Here is a 22,253-nt window from a genome sequence, read left to right as displayed (position 1 = left end):
TGAGAAAGGAATGTATGTTTTTAAATAACATTCTTAGAACGTTTTCTTATTTTTTTTTTATGGAAAGTTCTTAATGTTCTGAGAACATGACTTTAAATAGAACCATGAGGAAACCTGTAGAAAATGTTATGATGAAGTACTGAAATTCTCACCTAAGAAACATATGGTTCTCAGAACATTATGTGCTAGTGTAACAGTATAACTTTAGACCATCCCCTCGCCCATACCCGGGCGCGAACCAGGGACCCTCTGCACACAACAACAGTCACCCATGAAGCATCGTTACCCATCGCTCCACAAAAGCCACGGCCCTTGCAGACCAAGGGGAACCACTACTTCAAGGTCTCAGAGCAAGTGACGTCACCGATTGAAACGCCACTAGCGCGCACCGCTAACTAGCTAGCCATTTCACATCCGTTACACTAGCTGGGCGTATTGTTATCAAACCTTTAACATTATAGATAAATTCTGTCCACTAGGAGTCGATACTATTGATTGTTTATTTCCCCACATCAGCAATGACAAGATTTAGGTTTGGTTTGAAGACAATCCAAATTCGATTGGAGTGGAAATAAAATTATAGATGTTGAATTAGCACCAGGCTCAGTTACATAAATTATTCTAACCACAATGTCCTTGTCTGTAGGTTTTCATTTTGATATTGAAAGATTGTCATTTGACTGACTTCAGCACAATTAGCCTAACTTAATCAAATAAACAGAATTTGTTCGTTATGTTAAATCGATTTATTTAGAAAATGTTTAATTTATAAATTAGAGCTTTATGATATTTTGACAAACCTGATTTACAGTTGACAGTTACAGACTTAAGACAAAGCACTGACACCTTTTCTTTTAATAACACATATATTATAGTATATACAGTGTACCAACCAAAGGCCTCTGTCTGAAGTGTACATTTGAAATCAGGTTGCAATACAAAGTAGGATACAGGCTCTGATCTTCATGGTGTGGTTACCTGTGACATTTTAAGCCTTTTCCAGGCATCATTCAGAGCATTTTCGAAGATGCTTTGTCAGGCAAGCACTATAATTTTCATTTCACAAAAATCCCCTCCATCCCTTTAAGGTGAGCATAAATGGATGACCTGCATCGAGCCATTCTTAGAAAACATAACACCATTAGAGTGAGTTGAGGCTAGAATTACTGTACTAAGCGCTGGCATCAGTGCAACGGCAGCAATTGTAATTCTAGGAAATAAAACATGAATACAAAGTGTTGGACATAGACACATTGAATTTCCAGGAAAAAGAACATAGAAACAATATTATTTCCAGGATTCAAAACATAACATTCTAAGGTAAAGTATAAATCTGACCTTAAGTATACATGTCATTGCTGTGAAAGAGAATATGAATGGAGCAGCACATTAACACATACACTAAGAAGCTTTATCCAAGACAACTCAAAAACCTGAGATTCTCCTCGATACTGTCAGGTAACATACTGGACTGGCAGTTGAGTTCTGTCGGTTTTTGGAGTGTAATTTTCAAACCACATGCAAACTGTAAATGAAATGCATTTAAATTCCCAACAATTCTGGGGGGAAATATCTTAAATTGCTTGGCATAAACAAAACGTGATTGGCGATATTAAATGCAATGAAAACACACACAGACAGAGTCATTGTCATAATCATAGTCATAAAACATTTCTGTGAAATAAAACTTTGTATCATTGGCTGCATTTACACAGGCAGTTCTGATTGTTTGCCCAATTATAGGCAGAAGAGCTGATCTGATTGGTCAAAAGACCAAAATTGGATTGCCTGTGTTTGAGTAAAGACACAGACAACATATCAGTTACACTATGGAGCTCTTGTAGCATTATATCCAACCACCTGCATGGTCACATTTATACGAGAGTCTGAAAAGGCCTGGGCTCCACCAGACTATTAGACATGTTTCTCAGATCAGCCACAGAGTGGACCACCCTGTAGCCTAGAAGAGAGAGTGTATCATTGCACAGAGTCTGCAAAGTCCTCACTATATCAAACCCTAGTCTCAGTCTCCAGCTCTCTGCTGTGGCTTTGGAGTCTCTGGTGGTGGAATACTTATAGTTCCACTCGGATGTAGGAGGCGCGCTGTTGTTGGTGTTATGTGCGATCCACGAGTGCACGCTTTCATCCATCTCCAACCCCACAAACCTGTAGATCTCCTGAGCCTTCTCCTTGGGGTTGAGGGCCAGGTCCTCGTAGCGCACCAAGAGGTAACGTCCACGCAGCCACGCCGGCCTCTGCAGCATTGTCTCTGCTGAGTCTGCCATGTCCCTGCAGGTGCTGGTGATCTGAGCTAGGTCTATGTAGTGTGGCTGCCTACCTGTAGCATTCCAGATCTTCCAGGCACGAAACTGCTCAGAGAATGCCATCATGCGCGAGGCCAGGATGGCTCTGGGGTCGCGCACCAGGTGAACGATCCTTAGGTCTAGCCGCGGGTCCTCGGTCAAGGTGCGCAGGTCCCCCACCTCAGGGACACGCACCGTCTTGATGGCCACGTGGCCCCGTGAAAGACACGCGATGGAGGCCAGGGTGAGGTTCAGCGCCCCGCACTTCTTGGGGCACCAGGTCTCATCAGGCTGACTCGCAGAGGCCGAGGCCCCCTCACCACCCTCGGGGCACACAGGGGGGGAGCAGAGAGCTCGGCTGGAGCTCCGGCGGAAGAAAGACCCAGTGACGTGGTCCTGGGGCTCAGGACGGATGTAGTTCTCCAGGAAGCGTAGGTCACAGGTGTAGAGGTTGAGGAGGAGGTCCCGGTAGGCCCCCAGCAGGGCCCGGCGGTCCAGGGCCCGACGCAGTCTGCTGCTGGAGTTGGTGAAGGCCTGCTGGACGTGGTAGAGGGGCTCGAACGCGTAGAAGATGGCCGGATGCTGGTTGAAGAGCTGACCAGTGAAGGAGGAGCCGCTGCGGGTGGTGGCGAACAGGAGGATGTGGCGCCGGGAGACCATGGCTGATGTTTCCATGGGCAACGTGTTGTCCTCACACATAGCTCTCCACCTGGAGTCTAGAAGGACAAGGGGACAAGGAGAGGATATCTGTACCCATGTAATACACATAGTAGCCTATTGTACTGTGATAGTTGCAATTAACTACAATAGCTGCATATGCTTCTAGAATATGATAAAGTTGATTAAGTATTTAAAAAGTCTATACAACAGTATGGGTCTTAGTTGACTTATTTTGATGGCAACTTTATGATTGTCTTCATAAATACAACTGTTAATATTAATTGGTTGACTTTCATACAATTTCAGACAAAGACGTTCTGCAACCAATCTTAAGCTCTTGGCACATGGACACTTGGAATGAAAGAAGCTTATAAAAGTAAAATAGAATCCAGTATCATCATCATAACAGAGGACTAAGAAAAACCAACTGAAGACTCTATCTAGCCAATTTGCTTAAATAATTCAAAAAGAAGGCTAAACATGCATGAGTAAGATGCTTGTCTGCCTATGTTTACCCAGGGACTGGTGAAATGTCTCCTCTCTAAATATAGAGCGGATTGCTAACGTGTAATTACTGCTGATGAGGAGTTGATTGCAAAGGGGTCGTTACTTTTATCTGGAGACAAGCTTGATGAAAGGCGTATACAGCCACCCCACGAAAGCTGATTAATGAGGATAAACTGGAGGATAATTGTCAAATGAATAAAAATGAATCACAGATATTACATCTCTCTCATCCTCTCCTCCATGAAAAGGGGAATTCCCTTGGGTAAGGATTAGCTTACTATTTGCGCTCTCCCTCTGCTCCTCGAGAGTCAGTGACTAATGACCCCACGCAAACAAACATTCTTCCTGTATAAATACCACATAAGGGTTTTATGTGGGCACAAATTCCCAAAATTAAACTTGTAAACCCTAAATGTACAGTGGGGCAAAAAAGTATTTAGTCAGCCACCAATTGTGCAAGTTCTCCCACTTAAAATGATGAGAGAGGCCTGTAATTTTCATCATAGGTACACTTCAACTATGACAGACAAAATGAGAAGAAAAAATCCAGAAAATCACATTGTACGATTATTTATGAATTTATTTGCAAATTATGGTGGAAAATAAGTATTTGGTCACCTACAAACAAGCAACATTTCTGGCTCTCACAGACCTGTATCTTCTTCTTTAAGAGGCTCCTCTGTCCTCCACTTGTTACCTGTATTAATGGCATCTATTTGAACTTGTTATCAGTATAAAAGACACAACTGTTGGCGCAATTATTAGAAAATGGAAGAAGTTCAAGATGACGGTCAATCACCCTCGGTCTGGGGCTCCATGCAAGATCTCACCTTGTGGGGCATCAATGATCATGAGCAAGGTGAGGGATCAGCCCAGAACTACACGGCAGGAGGTGGTCCATGACCTGAAGAGAGCTGGGACCACAGTCTCAAAGAAAACCATTAGTAACACACTATGCCGTCATGGATTAAAATCCTGCAGCGCACGCAAGGTCCCCCTGCTCAAGCCAGCACATCTCCAGGCCCGTCTGAAGTTTGCCAATGACCATCTGGATGATCCAGAGGAGTGGGAGGTCATGTGGTGTGATGAGACAAAAATAGAGCTTTTTGGTCTAAACTCCACTCGCCGTGTTTGGAGGAAGAAGGATGAGTACAACCCCAAGAACACCATCCCAACCGTGAAGCATGGAGGTGGAAACATCATTCATTGGGGATGCTTTTCTGCAAAGGGGACAGGACGACTGCACCGTATTGAGGGGAGGATGGATGGAGCCATGTATCGCAAGATCTTGGCCAACAACCTCCTTCCCTCAGTAAGAGCATTGAAGGTGGGTCGTGGCTGGGTCTTCCAGCATGACAACGACCCGAAACACACAGCCAGTGCAAATAAGGAGTGGCTCCGTAACTAGCATCTCAAGGTCCTGGAGTGGCCTAGCCAGTCTCCAGACCTGAACCCAATAGAAAATCTTTGGAGGGAGCTGAAAGTCCGTATTGCCCAGCAACAGCCCCAATATCTGAAGGATCTGGAGAAGGTCTGTATGGAGGAGTGGGACAAAATCCCTGCTGCAGTGTGTGAAAACCTGGTAAAGAACTACAGGAACTGTATGATCTCTGTAATTGAAAACAAAGGTTTCTGTACCAAATATTAAGTTCTGCTTTTCTGATGTATCAAATACTTATGTCATGCAATAAAATGCAAATTAATTACTTAAAAATCATACAATGTGATTTTCTGGATTTTTGTTTTAGATTTCATCTCTCACAGATAAAAAATTACAGACCTCTACATGCTTTGTAAGTAGGAAAACCTGCAAAATCAGCATTATATCAAATACTTGTTCTCCCCACTGTATATTATCAAGCAATGTAAAATAAAATGTCTTTGTATGCCCTCTACTGGTCGCATTTAAAGTGACTGCTGGCCATCAGTTGAGTCATGTTGTCACGCTTGTCGTAACGAGTAGACCAAGGCGCAGCGTGAGTAGAGTTCCACATACATATGAAGCTACTGGTGCACACAGGCAACTATCCGTAGACAAGATCCCACAACTAACAATGGGGAAATGGCTACCTAAATATTATCCCCAATCAGAGACAACGATAAGCTGCCTCTGATTGGGAACCATATCAGGCCACCATAGACATACAAATTCACCTAGATGACCCACCCAAGTCACTATCTCGCCCCAACCAACACAAAGAATAAACAGCTTACTATGGTCAGGGTGTGACACATGTACAAGTTATTTCTACTATGTCTAATCAGTGGCGGTCAGTGCCGTTTAAGATGAGGATGATTTTTTTTTATGAGCATGGCCTTATTTCTATTACAGCATATTGGATGATTGTCATTCATATTCCATTCACCCAGTTCAATGTAACATTGATAGGCTTAGGCTACTACATGATACTACAATTTTCCCTATACCCATCATGAGTTTGCTACAACCTAGCCTATGAATGAAAGTTTACAATGTAGTGGCACACAGGGCGAGAGGAGAAATATTTTAGGTGACAAACAGTGACACATGGACAGACAGTGACACATTCAATACCAAGTTACACACTCTTGCTTGTACCTAGCTGATCAGGAGTAACATCTTAGTCAACATAGTTAATAGAATTAACGCGTTAGTAAACCCGGTACAATCGTGTAGTGCAGTATACAGTCAGTAAGCCGTTTAGTAGTTACACCGGTGGGACCCGGTGGCAATAAATGAGTAAAACCAAAAGCTTACCTTGACTTGGAAGAGTTCCAGTGTTGGATAGTCATAGCCAGCTAGCTAACATAGCATTCCTCTGTTTGAGCAGGGTGTTTGAGTAGGCTAAACTACAGTAGCTAGCTGCATTTGCTACCTAATTAAGTGAAAGTAAAAAAATATCTCACTTGCTCCTCCATTTTGAATGAATTAATTTGTTCAAAACTGTTCAACTATTGTCTTTCTCTCTCTTTGAGTCAACTACTCACCACATTTTATGCACTGCTGTGATAAGGTGCGTCTCGGTGAGAGGTGTAGGAGTCAGGCGCAGGAGAGCAGGGATTTCTGAGAAGCGTGTTTAATATATACAGTGGGGCAAAAAAGTATTTAGTCAGCTACCAATTGCGCAAGTTCTCCCACTTAAAAAGATGAGAGAGGCCTGTAATTTTCATCATAGGTACACTTCAACTATGACAGACAAAATGAGAAAATAAATCCAGAAAATCACATTGTAGGATTTTTAAAGAATTATTTGCAAATTATGGTGGAAAATAAGTATTTGGTCAATAACAAAAGTTTATCTCAATACTTTGCTATATACCCTTTGTTGGCAATGACAGAGGTCAAACGTTTTCTGTAAGTCTTCACAAGGTTTTCACACACTGTTGCTGGTATTTTGGCCCATTCCTCCATGCAGATCTCCTCTAGAGCAGTGATGTTTTGGGGCTGTTGCTGGGCAACACAGACTTTCAACTCCCTCCAAAGATTTTCTATGGGGTCGAGATCTGGGCGGGGTTGCCCGGGCGGTGTGTTTGGGATCGTTGTCATACTGAAAGACCCAGCCACGTTTTCTCTTCAATGCCCTTGCTGATGGTAGGCTTTGTTACTTTGGTCCCAGCTCTCTGCAGGTCATTCACTAGGTCCCCCCGTGTGGTTCTGGGATTTTTGCTCACCGTTCTTGTGATCATTTTCACCCCACGGGGTGAGATCTTGCGTGGAGCCTCAGATCGAGAGAGATTATCAGTGGTCTTGTATGTCTTCCATTTCCTAATAATTGCTCCCACAGTTGATTTCTTCAAACCAAGCTGCTTACCTATTGCAGATTCAGTCTTCCCAGCCTGGTGCAGGTCTACAATTTTGTTTCTGGTGTCCTTTGACAGCTCTTTGGTCTTGGCCATAGTGGAGTTTGTAGTGTGACTGTTTGAGGTTGTGGACAGGTATCTTTTATACTGATAACAAGTTCAAACAGGTGACATTAATACAGATAACGAGTGGAGGACAGAGGAGCCTCTTAAAGAAGAAGTTACAGGTCTGTGAGAGCCAGAAATCTTGCTTGTTTGTAGGTGACCAAATACTTATTTTCCACCATAATTTGCAAATTAATTAATAAAAAATCCTACAATGTGATTTTCTGGATTTTTTCCCCTCATTTTGTCTGTCATAGTTGAAGTGTACCTATGATGAAAATTATAGGACTCTCATCTTTTTAAGTGGGAGAACTTGCACAATTGGTGGCTGACTAAATACTTTTTTGCCCCACTGTATATATATATTTATGTATACATAGTCCACCAATACAAAATTGGCACAGATGAAAATCCAAAACTACGCTCTCGAAGGAACAGAAACTTGTGCCAATACACGGAGGAACAACCACAATTCCGACACTTCATACAGGTGCCTAAATAGTGAAGACAATACAGAAACTCGTGCCAAACGCACGGAGGAACAAACTCAGTTCCGAAACTTAACTACACGTAGGTAATAGCGAAAACAATAAACATCATAGATCATCGAACGCAAATACACACAAGCTTAATCCTGCACGAATTAAGGCAGGCAACAGGTGCCCTATATACACACAGAAATAAACGCAATTGAACCCAGGTGTGAAAAGGAAAAAGGGATCGGTGGTGGCTAGTAAACCGGCGACGCCGAGCGCCGCCCGAACAGGGAGAGGAGTTACCTTAGGTAGAAGTCGTGACAACTGCTGAGCTAGCTGTAGCTTATGCTTTCAGTACTAGATTCATTCTCTGATCCATTGATTCAGGGGACAACATGTCAGTTCATGCTGCAAGATCTCTGATAGGTTGGAGGATGTCCTCTGGAAGTTGTCATAATTACTGTGTAAGTCTATGGAAGGGGGTGAGAACCATGATCCTCCTAGGTTTTGTATTGAAGTCAGGGTACACAGAGGAGGACGGAAGCTAGCTAGCTGTCCTCCGACTACACCATGGTGCTACCCTAAAAAGTTGTTGAGGCTCCTGTAGACCTTCATTGCAAAACAGTGTGTTTTAATTAATTATTTGGTGGAATGTGACTATATTTTGTGTAGTTTTATCTATATAAAATATATTTTCTTAAATTAAATTCACTGTGGAGGAATTTCCTCCTCTGAGGAGGAGCCTCCACTAGTCTAGCTACATAATAGAGGCATCAGTATAAACCCTACCAGTTACTGAGCAAGACTAGAACACAGCCTCAATGAAAATTCTACTTTAATTAAAGAACAAAATACATACAGTCGAATGTATAGCTACTTCTGTTTGTTGCTCAGTCTTGTTATGTGCTTTGCAAATAGAGCCTTACCTCTGGGCTGTTGGCTCTCACAGCGGTGGACACACACTAAGTACATACAGTATAAGATGCATTCTCCCATGTGTGCTCCCTAAGCCATATATACAGTCCAGCCACTTTGCGTTTGTTCTGTATTAGTGGTTACATGCTTGGCAGAGATATGCCTATACCTTTGGGCAGCTGGCTCTGGCAGTGGTAGACACACACAAAGTAGGCTAGAACATACAGCAGAATGTGTGCTCCCTAAGCCATATACTAGCATAGCCATTTTGTGCTTGTTTTTCTGAGTTAGTGGGGACATTCTTGGCAGAGTTTTGACCCTACCTTTGGGCTGTGGGCTCTGGCAATGTAAGACTTCTCAGTAGACACACAAAGTAGATACACTGGAATGTGTGCTCCCTAAGTAATGTAGAGTACAGCCAATTGTGCTTGTTGTTGTGCATTAGTGGTTTCATGCTTGAGCTTTCTCTTACCTTTGGGCTGTCGGTTTTGACAGTGGTAGACGCCACCGTGGCAGGGCCCGGACAGGGAGTCTCTTAGGGTGCGGATGGCTGTGTACTGGACCCCCAGAGAGGCACACACTAGCAGCAGCACTGTCTTCCAGGAGCACTCCATCCTGCGTCCTCCTCCGGCCTTACATCCTTCACGCTGCAACCACCAGGGGAAACACAGAGAGGTGACACTCCTCACACACTGTCCTCAGGGAGAACAAGAGCGATGCAGAAGAGTAGTCCTCTGGGATTTTAACTTTCTGCAGACATTCTGACCAGAGCAGGAAAGAAACAAATATTTTACGAGCAGCTTTTTTCCTTCTTCGTTACGATGCAAAAATCCGAAACTTTATGTAAAAAATATATGGAGAAAATGTATTCATGCCCTTGTCACAGATTAAACTACTGCAATGCTCTACTATCAGAACTACCTGGGTAAGCCTAGTGGTTAGAGTGTTGGACTAGTAACCGGAAGGTTGCAAGTTCAAACCCCTGAGCTGACAAAGTACAAATCTGTCATTCTGCCCCTGAACAGGCAGTTAACCCACTGTTCCTAGACTGTCATTGAAAATAAGAATTTGTTCTTAACTGACTTGTCTAGTTAAATAAAGGTAAAATTAAAATAAATAAAAAGTGCACATGTGCGGCTATTCTGTGTTGAACGGTTAACAAAGAAATAGGTACTCCTATATGCTTAATTTAGAGTTATTAATGTAACTTTAGTTCTACAAATGTTGAGCTATATGTTTTTATTTTTAATACATTGTAAGGCTGCATGACGCAACAATAATGATGATTTTTTTAAAAGTTGCTTGAAAAACATGAGCTCTGCTTAGTTTTTTTGCACAGGTGGTACACACTTCGTCAGTCTCTCATTCACAATTTTAGAAGCACTTGATAATGCCTCGGATTTCCCTGTGGCATCCCCTTTGTGTGACCATGATGCACCCTGAAAAAAATCCAGGTCATTTGCAGCCCTTCACCCTAAATGCTGCTTGCTTTGAAGCACCTCATCTCACTTACACAGTTCTCCATCACGTGATCGGGTCTTTCTCACAGGCTACAAGTGAAGACTTGACCTATTCTATTCTGTGCAAGAAATAAATATTCCAAACTTGGTCTGGGACAGGTCCCAAATTAATACAACCACGCAATGAGGCTGACGCAACAAATGAGAACGTTTAGCTTAAAATGCTAAACTATTAGGCTATTTCTTCATATTATAAGCACAGAAATGCGCACATGGCAGTTGACTTTAATAAGCGTGAATGATCCATTAGTGGGAAAACACCATTATCAAAAGTGACCACAAATGTGATTATGCATGTAATACTTTTATTATAAAGGTGCATTTTTATGGTGAAAATGATCTTCCCCAAACTTGAAACTCACACACTGCTTATGTCTGCCAGTTAGGCTCTACACCCCAATGTAAAGCGGATTCATGTGCTTAACTTTAAGAAGATATTTGGCCACTTTAGTTGTGATACAAACCTTATTAAAACATATACGCCTATGGGCTAGGCTACATGAGGTATGCGACTATGATTGAAAAAGTCGCAAAAAAACGGCATGGTTTCTTATGGTAGGCATCATTCACAAGTGATAACATATAATTCACAAGTGATAGGCTAATATTGTCACCAATCAGACTATTCTTGATTTAATATTGTCTTTACATATACTAAATAATATGTGCGAACAATTTTTTTATTTAGAATGAACCATTATCATGCACCTGTCTCGTAACAGGGGCAGCAGAAAAATAGCGAATGGAGGACACTTTTCCCCGTGGTTCATTTTACTGCCTACGCAGCCCCACCGGGCCTTCACAACTGGACTGCCGACGTTGTCTACCCGAAGGAGATCCGGCTGGCTCCTCCGTCTCGACGTTACCTGAATTCCCATCTGCGGCCTGCTAACCGTTAGCTGTCTTACCGGCAGCTCTCAGAATAGACAATCGGACAATTTATTTATTTTTATTATTATTATTATTGTTTATTCTTGGGCCTCTATAACTATATCTATTGTTTTTATTTTATTTTTGTTGTTGTGTGATTTGGACTAATTCCCTCTACCACACGGAACCCCACTAATCTACTGACGGAACGCAAGAGGTGGCTAACAACAGACCCCCTTCCTATGCTAGCTTGCTACCGATGTCCTGGCTAGCTGTCTAAATCGCCTTGACCCCGAAACCAACCACTCCACTCTCTGGACTCTTTTGATCACTCGACTAAGGATGCCTCTCCTTAATGTCAATATGTCTTGTCCATTGCTGTTCTGGTTAGTGTTTATTGGCTTATTTCACTGTAGAGCCTCTAGTCCTGCTCACTATACATTATCTAATTTATTAGTTCCACCACCCACACATGCAATGACATCTCCTGGTTTCAATGATGTTTCTAGAGACAATATCTCTCATATCATCACTCAATACCTAGGTTTACCTCCACTGTATTCACATCCTACCATACCTTTGTCTGTACATTATACCTTGATGCTATTTTATCGCCCCCAGAAACCTCCTTTTACTCTCTGTTCCAGACGTTATAGACGACCAATTCTTATTGCTTTTAGCCGTACCCTTATTCTTCTCCTCCTATGTTCCTCTGGCGATGTAGAGGTGAATCCAGGCCCTGCAATGCCTAGCTCCACTCCTATTCCCCAGGCGCTCTCTTTTGATGACTTCTGTAACCGTAATAGCCTTGGTTTCATGCATGTTAACATTAGAAGCCTCCTCCCTAAGTTTGTTCTATTCACTGCTTTAGCACACTCTGCCAACCCGGATGTTCTAGCTGTGTCTGAATCCTGGCTTAGGAAGACCACCAAAAATTCTGAAATTTTAATTCCAAATTACAACATTTTCAGACAAGATAGAACTGCCAAAGGGGGCGGTGTTGCAATCTATCCAGGTCTGTACCCAAACAATTTGAACTTCTACTTCTAAAAATCCACTTCTCTAAAAACAAGTCTCTCACCGTTGCCGCCTGCTATAGACCACCCTCTGCCCCCAGCTGTGCTCTGGACACCATATGTGAACTGATTGCCCCCCATCTATCTTCAGAGCTCGTGCTGCTAGGCGACCTAAACTGGAACATGCTTAACACCCCAGCCATTCTACAATCTAAACTTGATGCCCTCAATCTCACTCAAATTATCAATGAACCTACCAGGTACCCCCCCAAAGCCTTAAACACGGGCACCCTCATAGATAGCATCCTAACCAACTTCCCCTCTAAATACACCTCTGCTGTCTTCAACCAAGATCTCAGCGATCACTGCCTCATTGCCTGCATCCGTAATGGGTCAGCGGTCAAACGACCTCCACTCATCACTGTAAAACGCTCCCTGAAACACTTCAGCGAGCAGGCCTTTCTAATCGACCTGGCCGGGGTATCCTGGAAGGATATTGATCTCATCCCGTCAGTAGAGGATGCCTGGATATTTTTTTTAAATGCCTTCCTAACCATCTTAAATAAACATGCCCCATTCAAGAAATTTAGAACCAGGAACAGATATAGCCCTTGGTTCTCCCCAGACCTGACTGCCCTTAACCAACACAAAAACATCCTATGGCATTCTACATTAGCATCGAACAGCCCCCGTGATATGCAGCTATTCAGGGAAGCTAGAAACCATTATACACAGGCAGTTAGAAAAGCCAAGGCTAGCTTTTTCAAGCAGAAATTTGCTTCCTGCAACACTAACTCAAAAAAGTTCTGGGACACTGTAAAGTCCATGGAGAATAAGAACACCTCCTCCCAGCTGCCCACTGCACTGAAGATAGGGAACACTGTCACCACTGATAAATCCACAATAATTGAGAATTTCAATGAGCATTTTTCTGCGGCTGGCCATGCTTTCCACCTGGCTACTCCTACCCCGGTCAACAGCACTGCACCCCCAACAGCAACTCGCCCAAGCCTTCCCCATTTCTCCTTCTCCCAAATCCATTCTGCTGATGTTCTGAAAGAGCTGAAAAATCTGGACCCCTACAAATCAGCCGGGCTAGACAATCTGGACCCTTTCTTTCTAAAATTATCTGCCGAAATTGTTGCCACCCCTATTACTAGCCTGTTCAACCTCTCTTTCGTGTCGTCTGAGATTCCCAAAGATTGGAAAGCAGCTGCGGTCATCCCCCTCTTCAAAGGGGGGGACACTCTTGACCCAAACTGCTACAGACCTATATCTATCCTACCATGCCTTTCTAAGGTCTTCGAAAGCCAAGTCAACAAACAGATTACCGACCATTTCGAATCTAACCATACCTTCTCTGCTATGCAATCTGGTTTCAGAGCTGGTCATGGGTGCACCTCAGCCACGCTCAAGGTCCTAAACGATATCTTAACCGCCATCGATAAGAAACATTACTGTGCAGCCGTATTCATTGATCTGGCCAAGGCTTTCGATTCTGTCAACCACCACATCCTCATCGGCAGACTCGACAGCCTTGGTTTCTCAAATGATTGCCTCGCCTGGTTCACCAACTACTTCTCTGATAGAGTTCAGTGTGTCAAATCGGAGGGTCTGCTGTCCGGACCTCTGGCAGTCTCTATGGGGGTGCCACAGGGTTCAATTCTTGGACCGACTCTCTTCTCTGTATACATCAATGAGGTCGCTCTTGCTGCTGGTGAGTCCCTGATCCACCTCTACGCAGACGACACCATTCTGTATACTTCCGGCCCTTCTTTGGACACTGTGTTAACAACCCTCCAGGCAAGCTTCAATGCCATACAACTCTCCTTCCGTGGCCTCCAATTGCTCTTAAATACAAGTAAAACTAAATCCATGCTCTTCAACCGATCGCTACCTGCACCTACCCGCCTGTCCAACATCACTACTCTGGACGGCTCTGACTTAGAATACGTGGACAACTACAAATACTTAGGTGTCTGGTTAGACTGTAAACTCTCCTTCCAGACCCATATCAAACATCTCCAATCCAAAGTTAAATCTAGAATTGGCTTCCTATTTTGCAACAAAGCATCCTTCACTCATGCTGCCAAACATACCCTTGTAAAACTGAACATCCTACCAATCCTCGACTTTGGCGATGTCATTTACAAAATAGCCTCCAATACCCTACTCAACAAATTGGACGCAGTCTATCACAGTGCAATCCGTTTTGTCACCAAAGCCCCATATACTACCCACCATTGCGACCTGTACGCTCTCCTTGGCTGGCCCTCGCTTCATACTCGTCGCCAAACCCACTGGCTCCATGTCATCTACAAGACCCTGCTAGGTAAAGTCCCCCCTTATCTCAGCTCGCTGGTCACCATAGCATCTCCCACCTGTAGCACACGCTCCAGCAGGTATATCTCTCTGGTCACCCCCAAAACCAATTCTTTCTTTGGCCGCCTCTCCTTCCAGTTCTCTGCTGCCAGTGACTGGAACGAACTGCAAAAATCTCTGAAACTGGAAACACTTATCTCCCTCACTAGCTTTAAGCACCAACTGTCAGAGCATCTTACAGATTACTGCACTTGTACATAGCCCACCTATAATTTAGCCCAAACAACTACCTCTTTCCCAACTGTATTTAATTTATTTATTTATTTTGCTCCTTTGCACCCCATTATTTTTATGTCTACTTTGCACATTCTTCCATTGCAAAACTACCATTCCAGTGTTTTACTTGCTATATTGTATTTACTTTGCCACCATGGCCTTTTTTGCCTTTACCTCCCTTCTCACCTCATTTGCTCACATTGTATATAGACTTGTTTATACTGTATTATTGACTGTATGTTTGTTTTACTCCATGTGTAACTCTGTGTCGTTGTATCTGTCGAACTGCTTTGCTTTATCTTGGCCAGGTCGCAATTGTAAATGAGAACTTGTTCTCAACTTGCCTACCTGGTTAAATAAAGGTGATTTTTTTTTTCATGCCAGCCAGGTAGGCTATACTCCTGCTGTAAAGAGAAGCAATGTGCTTAATATTAGGAGAGTTGAGAAATAAATATAGTAGGCCTAGCCTATAGAAAGCTGTTTTCTCATGCAATTGCATAGCCTATTGAAATGGGCTCTCATGAAGTGTTTGATTAGATTATCGAATACATTTGTATTGGTGTCAGAGTGATTGGAGGGACAATAGAGTGCTGAGTACCAAGCAGTTAGCAAGTTTGGTAGGCTACTGTCACGTTCTGACCTTTATTTCCTGTGTTTTGTATTTAGTTAGTATGGTCAGGGCGTGAGTTGGGTGGGCAGTCTATGTTTGTTTTTCTAGGTTTTGGGAATTTCTATGTTTCGGCCTAGTATGGTTCTCAATCAGAGGCAGGTGTCATTAGTTGTCTCTGATTGAGAATCATACTTAGGTAGCCTGGGTTTCACTGTGTGTTTGTGGGTGATTGTTCCTGTCTCTGTGTTTGCACCAGATAGGACTGTTTTAGGTTTTCTCATGTTTTTGTTAATTATCTCATGTTTTTGTTAATTATCTCATGTGTAGTTTCTTTATAAATTAAAGAACATGAATAACCACCATGCTGCTTTTTGGTCTGCTTCTCTTTCACCAGAAAACCCTTACAGCTACTAATGACCATCAGCAGCATCAGAGCTTGGAGAAGCCTAACTACATGACTAAACGGTCACGTGGAATTTGACTGCCTTCATGACTCGTGACCGCCGGTAATACAGTCACCGCAACAGCCCTATTCCTGAGTGGCGTAGTTAAAGTTTTAGCTTAAATCGGCTTAAAATCTATTTCAAGACTTGAAAATGGCTGTCTAGCAATGATCAACAACCAAATTGACAAAGCTGGCAGAATTTAAAAAAAGAATAATGTGCAAATATTGTGCAATCCAGGTGTGCAAAGCTCTAAGACTTACCCAAAATTACTCACAGCTGTAATCGCTGCCAAAGGGGATTCTAACATTGACTCAGGGGTGCGAACACTTAAGTAAATGAGATATTTCTGTTCTTCATTTACTGTAAATGTGCCAACATTTCTAAAAACATATTTGAACTTTTTCACTATGGGGTATTGTGTGTAGATGGGTGAGAAAAAAAAGTATATTTAATCCATTTTGAATTCAAGCTGTAATAACAAAATGTTATTTCTTGGGTTTCCTGTATTAGGTATGCTCTCTCCCCTCCCAGAGAACCTGAGCCCTAAGACCATGCCTCAGGACTACTTGGCCTAACGACTCCTGGCTGTCCCCGTCCCCAGTCCACCTGGTCGTGCTGCTGCTCCAGTTTCTGCTGTTCTGCCTGTGGCTATGGAAACCTGACCTGTTCACCAGAGGTGCTACCCAGACCTCTCTCTCTGTCTCTCTGCTCGGCTATGAAAACCCAACTGACTTTTACTCCTGAGGTGTTGACCTGTTGAACCCTCTATCACCACTGTGATTATTATTTGACCTTGCTAATCAAATCAAATCAAATTGTATTTGTCACATACACATGGTTAGCAGATGTTAATGCAAGTGTAGTGAAATGCTTGTGCTTCTAGTTCCGACAATGCAGTAATAACCAACGAGTAATCTAGCTAACAATTCCAAAACTACTACCCTATACACACAAGTGTAAAGGGATAAAGAATATGTACATAAAGATATATGAATGAGTGATGGTACAGAGCGGCATAGGCATGATGCAGTAGATGGTATCGAGTACAGTATATACATATGAGATGAGTATGTAAACAAAGTGGCATAGTTCAAAGTGGCTAGTGATACATGTATTACACAAAGATGCTGTAGATGATATAGAGTACAGTATATACGTATACATATGAGATAAATAATGTAGGGTATGTAAACATTATATTAAGTAGCATTGTTTAAAGTGGCTAGTGATATATTTTACATCAATTCCCATCAAATCCCATTATTAAAGTGGCTGGAGTTGAGTCAGTGTGTCAATGTTAGTGGTGGCTGTTTAACAGTCTGATGGCCTTGAGATAGAAGCTGTTTTTCAGTCTCTCGGTCCCAGCTTTGATGCACCTGTACTGACCTCGCCTTCTGGATGATAGCGGGGTGAACAGGCATTGGCTCGGTGGTTGTTGTCCTTGATGATCTTTATGGCCTTCCTGTGACATCGGGTGGTGTAGGTGTCCTGGAGGGCAAGTAGTTTGCCCCCAGTGATGTGCTGTACAGACCTCACTACCCTCTGGAGAGCCTTACGGTTGTGGGCGGAGCAGTTGCCATGCCAGGCGGTGATGCTCTCGATTGTGCATCTGTAGAAGTTTGCGAGTGCTTTTGGTGACAAGCCGAATTTCTTCAGCCTCCTGAGGTTGAAGAGGCGCTGCTGCGCCTTCTTCATGATGCTGTCTGTGTGGGTGGACCAATTCAGTTTGTCTGTGATGTGTACGCCGAGGAACTTAAAACTTACTACCCTCTCCACTACTGTTCCATCGATGTGGATAGGGGGGTGTTCCCTCTGCTGTTTCCTGAAGTCCACAATCATCTCCTTAGTTTTGTTGACGTTGAGTGTGAGGTTATTTTCCTGACACCACACTCCGAGGGCCCTCACCTCCTCCCTGTAGGCCGTCTCGTCGTTGTTGGTAATCAAGCCTACCACTGTTGTGTCGTCCTCAAACTTGATGATTGAGTTGGAGGCGTGCGTGGCCACGCAGTCGTGGGTGAACAGGGAGTACAGGAGAGGGCTCAGAACGCACCCTTGTGGGGCCCCAGTGTTGAGGATCAACGGGGTGGAGATGTTGTTACCTACCCTCACCACCTGGGGTGGCCCGTCAGGAAGTCCAGTACCCAGTTGCACAGGGCGGGGTCGAGACCCAGGGTCTCAAGCTTGATGACGAGTTTGGAGGGTACTATGGTGTTAAATGCTGAGCTGTAGTCGATGAACAGCATTCTCACATAGGTATTCCTCTTGTCCAGATGGGTTAGGGCAGTGTGCAGTGTGGTTGAGATTGCATCGTCTGTGGACCTATTTGGGCGGTAAGCAAATTGGAGTGGGTCTAGGGTGTCAGGTAGGGTGGAGGTGATATGGTCCTTGACTAGTCTCTCAAAGCACTTCATGATGACGGAGGTGAGTGCTACGGGGCGGTAGTCGTTTAGCTCAGTTACCTTAGCTTTCTTGGGACAGGAACAATGGTGGCCCTCTTGAAGCATGTGGGAACAGCAGACTGTGATAGGGATCGATTGAATATGTCCATAAACACACCAGCCAGCTGGTCTGCGCATGCTCTGAGGGCGCGGCTGGGGATGCCGTCTGGGCCTGCAGCCTTGCAAGGGTTAACACGTTTAAATGATTTACTCACCTCGGCTGCAGTGAAGGAGAGTCCGCATGTTTTGTTTGCGGGCCGTGTCAGTGGCACTGTATTGTCCTCAAAGCGGGCAAAAAAGTTATTTAGTCTGCCTGGGAGCAAGGCATCCTGGTCCGTGACTGGTCTGGTTTTATTCTTGTCATCCGTGCTTGACTGTAGAGCCTGCCACATACCACTTGTGTCTGAGCCGTTGAATTGTGATTCTACTTTGTCTCTATACTGACGCTTAGCTTGTTTGATTGCCTTGCGAAGGGAATAGCTACACTGTTTGTATTCGGTCATGTTTCCGGTCACATTGCCCTGATTAAAAGCAGTGGTTCGCGCTTTCAGTTTCATTCAATCCACGGTTTCTGGTTTGGGAATGTTTTAATCGTTGCTATGGGAACGACATCTTCAACGCACGTTCTAATGAACTCGCTCACCGAATCAGTGTATTCGTCAATGTTGTTGTCTGACGCAATACGAAACATATCCCAGTCCACGTGATGGAAGCAGTCTTGGAGCGTGGAATCAGATTGGTCGGACCAGCGTTGAACAGACCTCAGCGTGGGAGCTTCTTGTTTTAGCTTCTGTCTGTAGGCAGGAAGCAACAAAATGGAGTCGTGGTCAGCTTTTCCGAAAGGAGTGCGGGGCAGGGCCTTACATGCATCGCAGAAGTTAGAATAGCAATGATCCAAGGTTTTACCAGCCCTGGTTGCGCAATCGATATGCTGATACAATTTAGGGAGTCTTGTTTTCAGATTAGCCTTGTTAAAATCCCAAGCTACAATGAATGCAGCCTCCGGATATATGGATTCCAGTTTGCAAAGAGTCAAATAAAGTTTGTTCAGAGCCATCGATGTGTCTGCTTGGGGGGTAATAATACGGCTGTGATTATAATCTAAGAGAATTCCCTTGGTAGATAATGTGGTCGACATTTGATTGTGAGGAATTCTAAATCCGGTGAACAGAAGGACTTGAGTTCCTGTATGTTGTTGTGACCACACCATGTCTCGTTAACCATAAAGCATACGCCCCCGCCCCTCTTCTTACCAGAAAGATGTTTGTTTCTGTCGGCGCGATGCGTGGAGAAACCAGCTGGCTGCACCGACTCCGATAGCGTCTCTCGAGTGAGCCATGTTTCCGTGAAGCAAAGAACGTTACAGTCCCTGATGTCCCTCTGGAATGCTACCCTTGCTCGGATTTCATCAACCTTGTTGTCAAGAGACTGGACATTGGCGAGTAGTATGCTAGGGAGTGGCGCGCGATGTGCCCGTCTCCGGAGCCTGACCAGAAGACCGCTTCGTTTGACTCTTTTACGACGTCGTTGTTTTGGGTCGCAGGCTGGGATCCATTCCGTTGTCCTGGGTGGAAGGCAGAACACAGGATCTGCTCCGGGAAAGTCATATTCTTGGTCGTACTGATGGTGAGTTGACGCTGATCTTATATTCAGTAGTTCTTCTCGACTGTATGTAATGAAACCTAAGATGACCTGGGGTACCAATGTAAGAAATAACACGTAAAAAAAAAGAGAACTGCATAATTTCCTAGGAACTCGAAGCTTGTCATCTATGAATGTTTGAACATCTTTGATGTGACCTTAATGGCCATGTACTCTTATCTCCATCTGACACAGCCCGAAGAGGACTGGCCAACCTTTGGGCCTGGTTTCTCTCTAGGTTTTTTCTTAGGTTCCTGCGTTTCTATGAAGTTTTTCCTTGCCACCGTGCTTCTACATTTGCATTGTTTGCTCTTTGGGGTTTAAGGCTGGGTATCTGTATAGGCACTTTGTGACAACTGCTAATGTAAAAAGGGCTTTATAAATACATTAGATAGATAGCGGGGCTTTAGGGAAGCAGGTGAAAGAAGTGACAATGGACAATGCTGACAGCTAAAAGTATGAATACACAATTTTGTAAAAATGGTTAGGGCCCCCATGAGTGGATCTTGCTTGCCAGAATCTCTCTCATCTGCCAGGGGGGCAAGTCACATACAGTAGCTGACATGCAACAGCCACAGGCAGAGCAGCTGAGAGAGAAGGGTGCACTCACACAGAGAGAGGAGCTCTACTGACCTGAGGCTACAGACTAACCCCGGTGATATGACAGAAGATGAATCTAGTCCTACATGCCTCCCTGTGCCTCAGAAAAGAGAAAAGAAAAGAGAAATGCAAACTGGCACTTTGAGATGTGGAAAGGTCAATTGTGGATCTTATCTTGTACATTTTGACTTACAGCACCTGTCTTTACACTGAATGCATAGACATGATTATTAAACAGGACATAAATGCCTCATGCAACCTTATCACATAGGCTATATACACCCCATAGAGCAACATCAAGTAGTTAGACAGACAATAGATAAGCTACAAAGGAAATATCTATCATTTTGGTGGTGGTGGTGTTGGGGTGCTCATGAAAGTTTATAATCATCTCATGTAAAAAAAAATGGCAAGTGTTAATAAAATATTGAACACATAGGTGCATATTAAACAAAATAGTGATATCTAAATGTTATTAAAATAAAACCTTATATATGTCTCCTCCATCAACTCAGAGCAACAGGGTGGAAGGCGTCGTGTACCTGGGTGCCAAGAAAAATGCACAATGACATGTTCTCTAGGATATAAGATAAGAAATCGCACAATAATGCAAACTATCGATGGTGCAGCGCCAACATCCTCCAACATAACCGTAGCCTATATGTTGCACGGTTCGGTAACCTGTGCCGTCCAGGTAAGCCTAAACGTGAGTTCAAATCCGTCGTAATTCATCACTGCCAGTTACTATATCTGATAATAATAACAGTGTAGATAATATACTAGTTCACAGTCACACAGATGTTGCCGTATGAACCAATACTAAATACAAAACAGCAATAACTAAATAAATGCATCTTACCATATAAACTCTGCCAAATCAGCTCAGTAAAGTCAAATTCATTGGTGGCACCCTTTTAGAGGAGCTCCGTAAGCATTTTCGTGTTCTCGACGGTTTGTCCAGTAGCGGAGTGGAATGAGCAGTGGGAACTGAGAGAGCAAGCAGCGCCTGGTTGTGGAAACGCGCGAAGGGATTGAGCAGCAGAGAATGCTTGAGGAAGCAAAGCAGTAAGCCTCCCCCGTGTCATTTTCAGCCCATAGCTGACTCAATAGTTGGTTTCTTTCGATGTCTTATATAATAGGCTTATAATACACTTTGAATCATCACACATTTTAGAATAACTGTAAAACTATACTAGATTTGGGCAAACATATTCATATGGTAACCAAAACAACCTGCCCAGATAGCACATTTGGTTCCTTTGAAGTTGTAGGAACAAATGTTTTTGGTTTCACATTGATTGTGGGATCAAAGCCATAGGTTTCCTGACTGGTAAAATGTAACGTTTTTTAAATGTTCTGAGAACAGGTGTAAAAGTCTTCCCTGTTGGTGAACATTTATTTTTAGGTTGCATGGAGGGTCTGAGAACGTTTTACTCTGGTTCCTTGAAAGTTTTCCTGGGAGGTTTTATTGACACCGAGAATGGAATTCATAGGTTATTTGGAGGTTTTGAATAACTTCCTCAACTTTAACTGAATGTTTCAGTAAGACTTAATGACACTGCTAGGTAATTTTTTTACTGTTTTAAACTCCAAGCACAGATAGAACACAGGGAAATTAATTTCCTTAGGCATGCAACCACATCAGTGAGACTCAAACCTATACTCCTCTGTTTTCTTTCCGTGGAATTAGTCCTTTGTGCCACCAGGATGGAGCTTTTTTCTACACATACAAAGCTGGTCATTTTAGTCTATTCAAACAGACCCCATT

At 43.4% G+C, this 22,253-nt stretch overlaps 1 protein-coding gene across 3 annotated transcripts; it reads right to left on the bottom strand.

The window, feature by feature from the left end:
* Positions 1-760: 760 nt before the first annotated feature.
* Positions 761-21,477, bottom strand: LOC124001488 (carbohydrate sulfotransferase 1-like). 3 transcript variants are annotated; one of them, XM_046308428.1, is made up of 3 exons: positions 21,345-21,477; positions 9,219-9,507; positions 761-3,019 (listed from the first exon to the last, which is right to left on the bottom strand). In XM_046308428.1, exons 2-3 carry the CDS (start codon positions 9,358-9,360, stop codon positions 1,875-1,877), a joined length of 1,287 nt encoding a protein of 428 aa, XP_046164384.1. In that variant the 5' UTR covers positions 9,361-9,507; positions 21,345-21,477; the 3' UTR covers positions 761-1,874. The 3 variants fall into 3 exon arrangements, with proteins under 3 accessions (XP_046164384.1, XP_046164296.1, XP_046164466.1); XM_046308340.1 differs by having other exon boundaries at positions 9,219-9,393; positions 21,345-21,447; XM_046308510.1 differs by lacking the exons at positions 9,219-9,507; positions 21,345-21,477 and adding an exon at positions 6,438-6,533.
* Positions 21,478-22,253: the final 776 nt, after the last annotated feature.

This window comes from Oncorhynchus gorbuscha, linkage group LG01, assembly GCF_021184085.1.
Source record: "Oncorhynchus gorbuscha isolate QuinsamMale2020 ecotype Even-year linkage group LG01, OgorEven_v1.0, whole genome shotgun sequence".
Taxonomy (NCBI): domain Eukaryota; kingdom Metazoa; phylum Chordata; class Actinopteri; order Salmoniformes; family Salmonidae; genus Oncorhynchus; species Oncorhynchus gorbuscha.
This window is presented reverse-complemented; position numbering and strand designations above follow the sequence as displayed.